The sequence below is a fragment of the Chenopodium album genome, chromosome 13 (assembly GCF_948465745.1).
Source record: "Chenopodium album chromosome 13, dcCheAlbu1.1, whole genome shotgun sequence".
Taxonomy (NCBI): domain Eukaryota; kingdom Viridiplantae; phylum Streptophyta; class Magnoliopsida; order Caryophyllales; family Amaranthaceae; genus Chenopodium; species Chenopodium album.
In genome coordinates, this window is record NC_137846.1 from 1,285,947 (window position 1) to 1,298,643 (window position 12,697).

The 12,697-nt window shown below is 34.1% G+C and overlaps 1 protein-coding gene across 1 annotated transcript; it reads left to right on the forward strand.

Annotated features, from left to right (window-relative positions):
* Nucleotides 1-1,765: 1,765 nt before the first annotated feature.
* On the forward strand, nt 1,766-6,803 carry LOC145577043 (uncharacterized). Its single transcript, XM_081634731.1, has 7 exons — nt 1,766-1,769; nt 1,899-1,989; nt 2,066-2,130; nt 2,230-2,301; nt 2,395-3,276; nt 3,383-6,699; nt 6,798-6,803. Exons 1-7 carry the CDS (start codon nt 1,766-1,768, stop codon nt 6,801-6,803), a joined length of 4,437 nt encoding a protein of 1,478 aa, XP_081490857.1.
* Nucleotides 6,804-12,697: the final 5,894 nt, after the last annotated feature.

Sequence of the window (12,697 nt, forward strand, 5' to 3'; positions counted from 1 at the left end):
TTGGGTTGCGGGTGAATGATTTTACATCCGATAGAGCAAGGATGTATCAGCTATGCAGTAAGCTTTTTAAGCATAAGGTGGTTGAGTTATGTAGTGAAAAAGGGATAGTGGTGCCTGGTGCACAGAAGGTTTTGGGCAAAAAACCATCTGGTGATGTTGTTCATGTGACCATTGACTTTGTAGGCTTTTTAGGAGCCGTTGTTACAAGGACTGGAGCAGAGGTGAGTCCATTAGAGACTATTTGGGTTGAAAATTTGGGCTTTGTGTCCTGGCTAACAGTGTCTTGCCCACATAATGGAGGTGAAATGGAATGCATATATAGTGATGCTTGTCCTGAGTTAGCTGATGCGAGGCAAAAAGCTGCCAAAAGAACTATTCATTACTTGGTGACTAAGTATAATCTAGAGATCATTGATGCTAATTATGGTGCAATTTTGGAGAAGCATGTTGCTTGCAGCGCTCTAAAGAGAAGGTTTTACCAATTAAAGGAGCATTTGACTGCCAGAGAGGAAAACTTTGCTACTGATGAATGCTTGACTCCTACTTCTGAGAGGTTTCGGATCCCTGAGATTGGTTTGCCTCCAGCTGCTCCAGTTAAAAGACGTTCGGTTACAGCATTAGATGCAGCATCTTCTTCTACTGTTAGAGTTGCTGAACCTTTGGTTTCTGGCATACCTGAATTAGAGACTGTATGGAAGCGGGCAAAGTTTGTTTAGCCTATATGGAGACTTACATTAGTATTTTGGGTAGAAAGTTGTATGCCTGGGTATAGGTGTTTAGATTTAGCATTGATATATGCTTATTATCTTTCCTTTTGTCTTAGAGCCTAGGTCTATGAGTAGTAATGGCTGAAATTTTTCATTAGAAAACAGACTTGAAGGCTGTAATTGAAATATAATGTAATGTGTATCTTGAGTAATGAATGGATTAACTTTTTATTGTAGTTCTCATGACTTCTTAATTTAATATTGCTCTTTCATTAATTTTATTGTTAATTGTATGTCTTCTTGATTTTACAATGCTCTTTCATGTTTGGTGTTAAATATGTTCAGTATTTTATCTTTTTGAGGCTACATGGAAAATGTAAATACGGGTTTTAATTATGCACTAGCTTTTCTGTTTGCAGTAAATGGTGACTATTTATGTATACTGATATTCAAATTTCGATTGTATAACTCAGTTTATGTATGTATATAAGCATGTGAGGGAATAGGGAGAAAAGGAAATCTTTAAAGTAGGATTAGAGTTAAAGGCAGTAACAAGATGAGATAATGACAAGCTTCAATGGCTTTGTAAAATAATACAAAGCAAGTATTGTTAATGATATGCACATGCTCTTATTAAGGTACAAAATAATGTAGTAGATTAGTAGAATTCATTTATTTTGTTTTGTGGCAGTAAAACAGGAGGATATTGCAATTTGAAATCGAGATCAGTGTAAAATTCAGGAATTATTGTTATAGGCTTAAATCACAGAAGTTTACGCAGAACAAATATTGGAAAAGGTAAACATTTGCTTGAGTTGAAGGAGATATGCAAGTTAGTGTATTAGATTGATCAAATTTGTGAGGATTTAAATTGCAGAGCCTTTTAAATTGCACCTTGTTTTTTATTAAAAAAACATCTTGTTAACTGCACCTGCTGAGTATTTCTATATATGTTCTTTATACAGTTAATGACATAAACTGAGATCGTTAATAACTTGTGCAAATTGTTGAGATGTGCATGCAAATGGTTGACATGACTTGGTCTGCAGCAAAGTAATATGGGTATATCTGAAAATTTTGCATGATTCTTATGATAAGTCTTTCTATTTATATGCGCATTGCTATGTTCATTTATGATATTTATTTTATGTTTGAGTTGCTGAGTTATTGTTTTAATTGTTTATATGATAGCTGATGCACCTATTAATTTTAAGAGACCATCATTTCAAGGTCGAAAATCAAAGCGAATGAGTGCTTTGGTATCAACTCATAATTCTACTAGGTAAAATAGATGATTTAAAATAATAAAATTATTATTTTGGTGAACTAAATTCATAGGTTCTTTATTCTTTGTACAGTCAAGCAGAACAACCAAGATCGAAAAAGCCTAAATCAAGACCTTCGAAATATATTGTACTTGAAAGTGGGTCATTTGCCTTACATTGAGTTACAAAATTGAATATATATATATATAGTCTTTTTTTATAAGATCTGGTTTAATTTCTTTTTGGTCATGCTACAGAGAGGCCTTCAACTCACAGATCTACACCAACAAATGGCCAAAGTTCAAAACAGCTAAGGGATGCAGCTAAAAGTAAGGTTTAGTAGTAATTTCAGTTTATCTATTTTGCACACATACATAGTTGCACAATCAAATTATCTCAAATACCCTTTAATGTTATGACAGAAATCCCTGCGGCAACTATAGGAAAACCATTACCTAGGCATCCCCTAGAATTATCTCCACCTACTTACTGTGATAAGTGTGGAGCTAAGAAGTTTGAGTTTGAAACTCTACATTTTTGCTGTGGTAATGGTGATATTAAAATAACTGAGAATGAATATCCCCCTGAATTAATGAGGCTTTTTACTTCAAGAGATGAAGATGCTCTCCATTTTAGAAAATATGCACGGTTATACAATAACTTATTTGCTTTTAGTTCAATTGGAGGTAAAACTAATAGAGAAACATACAAAGGTATATATGTCTTTAAATTGCATGGCCAAATATATCATTCTGTACCAGACTTATTACCAGATGAGAATGGTCCAAAGTATCTGCAACTTTATTTCTATGATGGGCAAAATGAATTGAAACATAGAACAGACTGCTTTCCTGAATTAAGACAAGATGTTATTGACAAATTAATGCAAGTAACTAAAGATAATCCATATGCAAGATTTTTCCGCTCTTTGAAAGAAGTAAATGTTGATGAGCGTACTAACATTATAATAAATTCAAACACTGTACCAGATCAAAGAGTATATAATGCTCCCACTTCAGATGAAGTTGCTGTTATCTGGCCTGATAGTGTTTCGTCAAGTCAGAGTTCATGGCCACATGTTCTTGTAACAGCAAAGTCTTCAAAGTCTCATCGGATTGCTCATTTTTATGGGTGCTATGATCCTTTGCAGTATCCCTTGCTATTCCCAAGAGGTGAATGTGGTTGGCATCAGGGTTTAAAGAAAACTTCTTATGGTGGAGGCAGACAAGTGGCAACTGAACCTGATCCGATACAGTCCTGCGCAGTGCACACTCCGGCAGATTTTCTAGATGCAGAAGCTGCTCGTAAGTTCTTAAAAGAATAATGGTATTATTTTTAAAGCTGTTTTTATACTTGTGTTTCCTTATCGTATGCTTAATTTGAATTTTCTCTGGACTTTAATGTTTGTAGGAGCTTCTGGAAAACATACCAAAGCTGATAAGAATATCTCTGCAAGGGAGTACTATTGTTATAAGCTTCAAATTAGACCAGGAAACATGCTGTTAAGAGCAGGCCGTGCATTTTTGCAGTATATCACAGACATGTATATCAAAGTTGAAAACACAAGGTTAGATTTTTTTCGGCAAAATCAGGATACAATAAGAGCGGATCTTTATAAAGGGATTCTAGACACTGTAGAGAGTGGCCAGACAAGTGCAGCTAATGTTGGTCATAAGTTCATTTTGCCACCATCATTTATAGGAGGCCCTCGTGATATGAAAAGGAGATATTTGAATGCAATGGCTCTTGTGCAGAAATACGGGAAACCTGATCTCTTTGTCACTATGACCTGCAATGCAAATTGGCCAGAGATAAAAGATGAGCTAGAGCCTGGTGAGACCGCACAAGACCGGCCAGAATTAGTTGCTCGTATATTTCGAGCAAAGTTGATTGCTCTGAAAAACAAAATAAAAAAAGATGAAGTATTTGGTAAAGTGGCAGCAATGATATATGTCATAGAGTTTCAGAAAAGAGGATTGCCACATGCTCATTTCCTATTGATTCTAGAGCAACAACATAAGATGAAGTGTCCTGCTGATTATGATAAATATGTCTGTGCAGAAATACCTCCTGTTACTCAGCCTGAGCTGCGTAAAATTGTGTTAAGGCATATGATGCATGGACCATGTGGCCGCTTAAATCCAGAGTGTCCTTGTATGAGAAAGAAGGATAATGTTATTTCTTGTAAAAATGGGTATCCAAAACAATTCACCGTACAAACAACAACAAATAAAGATGGCTATCCTTGCTATAAGAGAACTGATACTGGAGAACAATTGAAAGTCAGAAATGCTCAGTTAGATAACCGATGGGTTGTCCCTTATAACCCCTATCTCACAGCACTCTTTGATTGTCATTTGAACGTAGAAGTTTGTTCAACTATTAAAGCAGTGAAATATTTATATAAGTATGTTTACAAGGGACACGATCGAGTGGCCTTCAATATTCTGGCTGAAGATAAAAATTGTAACGATGAAATTGCTCAGTTTCAGTCGGGGAGGTGGGTGTCGCCATGTGAGGCAGCTTGGAGAATTTTTGGATTTGATTTATTTGAGATGCATCCACCAGTCTTACCTTTGTCAGTTCATATTCCAGACATGAACACAGTTTGTGTACGCCCTTATGAACGTCTGGATGTTGGTATTGCAAGCGGTGTTTATGGTAGGACTCAATTAACTGAGTTCTTCCGTATGAATGCAGCTACTGATAATGGTCTTGGTTACTCATATGTAGAATTTCCTGAACACTATAAGTGGGATGCTTCAGCAAAATCATGGTCCAAACGGCAAAATAAAAAATTGATGATAGGGCGATTAGCTTTTGTCGCTCCTTCGGAGGGTGAACGCTTTTACCTTCGGCTTCTATTACTGAATGTCAAAAATCCAAAATCATTCACAGACTTGCGCACAGTTGAAGGTTATGTGTGTGCAACTTTTAAAGAAGCATGTCTAAGAGCTGGCATTTTGGAAGAGGACGATGCTGCAAGCATTTGTTTAGCAGAAGCAACTGAAATTCAGCTCCCTCGGGCTTTACGCCGACTATTTGCAACTGTTCTTATATTTTGTCAGCCGAGTAACCCTGAAGAATTATGGTTTAAATATTATTCTGCATTATCAGAAGATTTTGCACGCCAATACCCTGGTGTTGAAAACAAAGTTAAAAGATTAACTGTCAGATCAGTAGAGCAGCATTTAGAGGCCATGGGCAAGTCATTATCTGCTTGTGGTCTGGCTGTTTTAATGGAAGACACTGATAACCAGATTGATAGAACAAAAGACATTCAAGATGCTTTAGATGCTCCGATTCCTCAAAATTGTATAGAAAGTCGTGGCTTGCTTAATACGGCACAAAAGGAAATTTTTACTTGTATTATGCAGCATATCGTAGAAGGAAAACCAGGGGCATTTTTCGTAGATGGTCCTGGTGGAACTGGTAAAACGTTCTTATATAATGCATTATATGCTGAGATCCGCCTTATGAATAAGATTGTTTTACCTACTGCTACGTCTGGAATAGCTGCAGCAAATATTCCATCAGGTAGAACAGCACACTCAAGATTCAAAATTCCATTGGACAGTGATGCTTCATTAGCTTGCAGTGTTTCTAAGCAAAGTAGCCTGGCAGCGTTAATAAAAGAAACAGCTCTTATAATATGGGATGAAGCATCTATGGCAAACAAGCAAAATCTAGAATCTCTAGACCTTTTATTACAAGACATATGTGATAGTGATGTGATATTTGGTGGGAAGGTAATTGTCTTCGGTGGAGACTTTCGACAAGTGTTGCCTGTTGTTCCTAACAAGACTATTAGAGAAGCAGTGGAAGCAAGTATAGTGAGTTCTTATATATGGCAGCATTTGCGGAGATTCAGGTTAACTGAAAATCTAAGAGCTAGGGAAGATCCTTCATTTTCTCAGTTTTTACTTGCACTGGGAAACGGTGAACTGCAGACCATGGAAAGTGATTTTGTTGAGTTGCCACCTCAGATAGTGCAGACTTTCCAGCCTGATGCTGATCCAATAGATGAGTTACTCGAATCTTCTTTTCCAGAACTTGGTTCAGGTGCTCTGGACCCTCAAATCTTTTCAAGAAGGGCTGTTCTAACACCTATAAATGACGATGTAGATACTATAAATTCGTTCATGATTGAGAGATTCCCAGGACAAGCCATATCTTATACAAGCTATGACAGTGTCCTAGATGATAGTGGCAACGTATATCCTACAGAATTCCTAAATAAACTTTGTCCAGGTGGAATGAGCCCTCACAATCTTGTGCTCAAAGAAAACTGCCCAGTAATATTGCTTAGAAACCTTCTGCCATCTTCTGGTTTATGCAATGGAACGCGCCTTATATGTAAAAGGTTTTTCCCTAATTTAATTGAGTGCGTGATTTCTATCGGACAGTATCAAGGGGAACATGTATTTATACCCAGAATTAAACTCAGACCATCAAGTTCTCAGAAATATCCTTTCCAATTTCAGAGGAACCAGTTTCCTATCAAGCTCAGCTTTGCAATGACTATAAACAAGTCACAGGGGCAAACTTTAGATCAAGTGTTAATATATCTCCCTCGTTCGTGTTTTTCACATGGTCAGTTATATGTGGCTCTCTCACGTGCACGGTTTGCAGATAAAGTGAAAGTTGTATCAGTGGCTCCTACTTCACAGCATTCAGAAAACTCTGTTAAAAATGTCGTATCTTATGCTGTCCTAAAGCTAGCAGGAGTAATTTAGGTGATTATACATTGTCTAAGCTTACTAAGTTGATTTTTCGAAATATATAATGGCAGTCCTAATTTTCGTGTTTTACTCTTATTTTGCAGGAGTAATCTAGGTGCTGTTAGATCATTCCTAAAATAAGCTAAGTCATGTGCAATCACTTTAGTAGTGGTCCAATGTTGAATTCCAAGTATGCCTTTTCTTTCACTTATTTGCTTGATACTAATATACTCTATTTTGCTGCAATCCATTTTAATGTGAATATACTAATTCATATATGGCATTAACTATGGGTGATATTTAATGACAATAATGGTTGGTTAGTGATTGTGGGTCATATCTTTCTTGTTTTAGATTGCTACTGTATATTATGTGTGTGTGTGATTGTTTTAACAGGGCTTTATGACTACTGTAATAAATTAATATGCTAATTGATTCCAATTATGCATTCTGAACTTTAATACATGTGATTTTTTTCGATGAATTCTTGTATGTGCTTTATTCTATAGCGTATGAGCAAAGATTACTTTTAGTAAATGTAGACACTTACTTTATTACTCTAGATCATAACTTGTTTTAAAATAGGTGTTTTGTATTAATGAGTTGTTGTTTGGAGAGCAATAAGTGTTTAATTTTGAGTAAATTGCTATTTGGGTTTTCTGGCTTTGACATCACAAGGAAGGAGTGAACAGAAAATCTGTCTGGACTTTATTACATGTCTACTGGAAGAAAAAACCTAACTCAGGATTTATTGCTTGATGTTCAATTACAGATCTTCAGATGAACTAAATATTATGCCATATACTTTAATTTCAGGTCCTTCAACGGTTCAGAAGATTCCTCCGGAGCAATTTTGCTGGCATGGTTTTGTGATAACTAAAGCATTAGCCCTTGGGTTTAGAAAAGAAGTGTATAAGCATCTTGTTAATTGTTTCTTGATCATCAGGCAAACCATGCATAAATTGGTTTTCTGTCAAGCTTTCGCTTTACATATTTTCATGTAGCATACACTTATAGTGGACACAATACTTTTAATTATAATTCTCCTTTGATTATAACTGATATTGTTTATAGCAATTAGAATGATTGATGGTTGAAATTAAACTATGTTTGCTTCACTATTTAACATTATTGGTTGTAAGAGCAATTAGAATAATTAATGGTTGTTTCTGATTTATTTATTTAGTTAAAGATCTAATGTGATTTCAAACCCTTGATTTCTTTTGCTCTATTTTGTCGTGCAAGAAGATACCCTTATTGTTAGGCTTCATGGATCAACGTCAATCTGCAAATGACATAAGCAGGTTAGTGGTTTTAATGATTTTTCAAAAGTCGCTGCTCTTATTCCCTTAATACATCATTTTTATTCATGATTATTCTTTTTTTCTTTTTATTTATTTTTCGGTTTTTTATTCCTGAATAAGTTAATTCATAATGCTATTTTAATTGTTAGCTGGTGCTTTATTTCTATTTTTATACAATTAATGGTCATATGGCTTTCAACTAAAATATCTGGTTTTGATTAGTTGGAACTCTGGTCTCACTCTTTCAGTGTAATACTAAGGCAACAATTGCAGCTCATTGCATCAAGCGGATAAAGGACAATTATGAATTCAAATTCAACAGATAGCTTAGGTAGAATCTAAAAGTTTAAATCTATTGAATTTATTTTAAACTTACTGAACTTGTGCTGTAATGCTTGGGTAGAGTGATCAATGGTGTGCTTATTCATAGTACTGGTATATTTGCTTGTAGATTGCTGGGATAGTTTGAAGAGCGGAACAAAAGAAGAGAGTATATATTTTTTCAGATTTTTGAGCTCTGGAACCATTGAAGCCCTTAAGAAATGTGACGCTGATAGCATCATGTGGTCTACAAGTTCGTAAATCTGTGGATTCATATATTTGTATTTATTCAATGAATTCAATGACATATTGACATGGAGTATTTTATATTCAACCTTAGTTCCCTAAGAGTTTATATTTCTACATGGATTTTAAACTGGAGTATTTGCTTGCAGGTAGTATTAGACAATGGCATTGACAATTTGCTTGAATCTCGAAATATTGAGGACCATAAAAGGTAAACATTCTATATAATCAGATTTGTACAGTCATTTTTCTTAATGAAATCAATACTTTAGTCAGTCTCTATATACAATCTAGAAACAAAATTCAAGATAATGAAAGAAAAGCTGATCATCACATGTGGAATTTTTAATTTTTTCTGCTAGTTTAATGATATATTTAACTGTGAAATGTATGCATGTATTGGGAACTTGTTTAGAATGATGCTAATACACCAGGGACATTTGACATGTTTGTTCTTCTTGCCTTTTTGTTTCTTAGTTTACCAAAATTAAATGGATAAACTTGTAAATTTTAGGCTTTGTTTTACAGATTTGACTAAGGCTATTTGCTAACTGTATGCAAGATTAAAGCAACAACTTTTCAGGTGATTATGTTACATGATGATCAGGTGGAAGTTTTCTTTTGTAGACAGTGGGATCTTTCACTCAAGGGCAAGTTATTCCCATTGAATATTGATAAAAGGTAGTTGCTTTAATCTTCACCATATTATATAAACTTCTACTTTTTATAGAGCACACTTCCTCCTTTATATATTAGTACCCCTCTCTCTTGAAATAGTTGTCATGTTAATAATGTAATTAAATCCAATAATTGTTAAACTTTTAGGTCTATAATGCTTCGTGGCTCATCCAGGTCATATACCTATGCAATCTATGAGCATATGAAAGATTGACCGAGCTTCAGCTTGGGTGAAACTAAGGTCACATTCAAGCTCAATAAACGGTGGTATAAAGAAACTGATTTCTTTGGACAGGTTTCACGGCAAACCAAATTAATTAGAAGAAATTTAGGCAACAAAGCATGATATGTTTAGTCCTGAGGCTGTTCTGTTGACATACCCTATTAAACCAAACATTAAAGGAGAGGTATCATAATTTCTTATCTCATGTAGATAAAAGTTGATTATGCATTGGTTTTAAGTATTTTTATGATTTGTTCGATCATGTTTAGTGAATATATGAATTGTTATATTATATAGGTTGATGACAAATATCAGTATTCATGTGACAACAAAGAGATAAAAAACCATATACGCTTAAATTACAACCTACTAAAGTGAACTATTTAAATTAACTTTCTATCATAAAATAAAAGTTAATATTAAAAGCTGTACAATATTTCACATTTCTATATATATATATATATATATATATATATATATATATATATATATATATATATATATATATATATAGGTCTGCTATGATTATGACTTGTTGTAAAGCCACTCCCTTAAAAAAAGGAAAATTGTTTTCTGGGATATGGTTATCCATATATAAAAGCAAGATATAATTATTCTATTACTTATAAAAACAATAAACTTTTCCAGGCTTTATAAAGTATTATAAAAGTACAGTGAGCAGCTGAAGATCTTTACCTAAAGCATGGAATGAACAGTGTTAACAGTAAAGAAGAAAAAACTTACATTGGTTATTCTGAACTTATTACCAGAACCTTCCCCAATTACTGTATTCTAGCTATTTCCTATTTTTTAAATTTGTACTAACTCATATAAAAAGTGTTTCATCTTTGGCATTTCGTTTTTTTTCACAGAAGAATCAACCAAAGTAGCAGTGACTTACTCAGCCATGGCAGGTATGGTCCCTTCTTTTATAGATTGCTTCCATTATCCTTTAGCTCAATTATTGTTAATGTTTTTCCTATATAAATTCCTTATTGTGTACTTGATTAACTAATATTTAATATTAAATGTTATAACATTTTACATTATCATGTATAACTACTGCTATAAAAATAACATGAAAGCATTTGTATACACAGATCAAAAATACAAAACAGCTAGACAGAAGCCAGAGTATGTGTACTTGGATCAGTTAAATGCAGCATGCAAGACTTATATAGTAAGAGTAGTTGTTGCTGAAAAAGGAAGGGACACATTATCCTCCAAAAAAACAGTTAGATTCCAAACTTTACTTCTAAAGGATGAAAAGGTATGCATTTATTACTTTATACATGTAAATATCACACTAACTTTATTACAATTATGATGCAACTGAGAGAACATTCCTAACTGTAATCTAAATCATATCAAGCATTTAGGTAGGCTTAAAGAGTTATGGTAGGCTGTACAGAAATTACATTAACTACTCTTGTAATAATCATGCTTATGCTATAATCATGCTTTTACTTATGTTATAACCTTAATCAGCTAAAGGTTCAGTTAAATATAGTACACATGAAGCTAGAATATAATGCAATCCTAATTATGTTTAAATGTTCATGATTCAAGTGAAATATAAAGTATATAGCTTATTATAGTTAAATCTTTTGAGTAACCTTTTTATTCTTTTATAATATAAATTACATCAGTGTTAAAATCACTTTATTTTAGCAAAAATAATGTTAAATAAAGCACATATTTTGTGGCACTTTAATTAAATCTCAAACAAAAGATGCCTTATTCTACAAATCTAATAGCAAATTATATATAATTAATAAGTTTAAGGGACCTTATAATATAGTTATAAAGCTCACCTTGTTTCACTATCATTTTCTGCTTTATAGGGTAATAGGATGCGTGGTACTTTATTTGGCGATCAAATTGAAGCATTTGAAGAAGCATTACAGTACCTAGGTGAATACGACATTTCTGCTGCACCTATTAAATTCATTGACGAAAAATGGAGAACTGAGCTTGATCAGTTTCCGTACCAAATGGCTTTTGGTAGTAGAACTGTGATCCAGCCAGTTCATCCAGAGCTCGGACCAATTATGCCTAACTATCAACCCATTGCAAGTATACCTCGTACAGTTGATCCTGATGAGAAATACGGTATATTGCACTCACATAACAGTTTCACATAAAAAAAAAACAATTAAAAAACACTAACAAACTTATCTGAATTCACAGATATCGTAGGTGTGGTGTTATATGTTGAAGAAGAGCCAAGGAAAATTGAAGCCAGAGATGGAAAGCGAGAGAGCTTCGTACGAGAAATAGTCGTTACTGATGAAAGGTTAAAATCAGTTCACCTAAATGTTCAGGATTAGTAAAAATAATATTTGATATATATTACAATTTGGAATCACTAACAATAAGTATTTCATGTAGCAGTTGCGATCAACCGCTCACCATCTCATTGTGGAATGATCTAACAGCATCAAATTCTTCGACAAATTACCTAATTGGGCAGAAGCATTCCAGGTTATAGGTTTTAGAGCTCTTAAACCATATACTCGCCGTGGTAAGACAAAAACTATTGTACTTTAGATCCCAGGTGATTTTTAATATGACAAAATTAACACTATCTGTTTTATTTAGGTTTTTCAATGAATTCTGGTATGTCTACTCGAATAATCTATAAACCTGAAGGGGATCGAGCGCGTGAGCTGTCTGACTGGTAATCACTAAAACTTAGCCTAGCAAAAACAACAACCATTATAGTATGCTGATCATCTCTATAATGAATAATGTGCAGGGCTAACCTCTTCCACCAGAAGATATTAGATAGACAAACTAGAGTATTAGAGGTTAAGTACCCAGGTGAAAACAAAAAAATTGTTTCCATTGCTGAACTGAGACGGAAGAAGGTGAACTATAATTCATTACAGCCTCTTCCAAGGTTTACAACTTACTAAAAATTAAGTGTGCATGCTCTAACTGATTTTTTGTAAATTATAATACATGTGTAGCCAAGCAACACCATACAGGAAGAACTTCTATGGATAGAGGTAACCATTCAGAATGCAGAATTAGAAAAAGTGCACGCGTACACAGGCTGTTCAAACTGCTGGAAAAGAACCAACCTTCCATTGCAGAAGCGTTATTCTTGCACTTCTTGTTATAAGAAAGAATGCATATGCACTGAGAGGTATAACACTAGCTCTTTTTAAACACCAACCTTTTTTGTTAATATTGTACCTAACAAAAATTCCTGTGAATTCATGCCAGG

Coding starts and splice junctions, on each gene's coding strand:
- LOC145577043 (XM_081634731.1), top strand. Junction 1,990..2,065: donor TCAACTCATAATTCTACTAG/GTAAAATAGATG, acceptor TTCTTTGTACAG/TCAAGCAGAACAACCAAGAT. Junction 3,277..3,382: donor TCTAGATGCAGAAGCTGCTC/GTAAGTTCTTAA, acceptor TAATGTTTGTAG/GAGCTTCTGGAAAACATACC.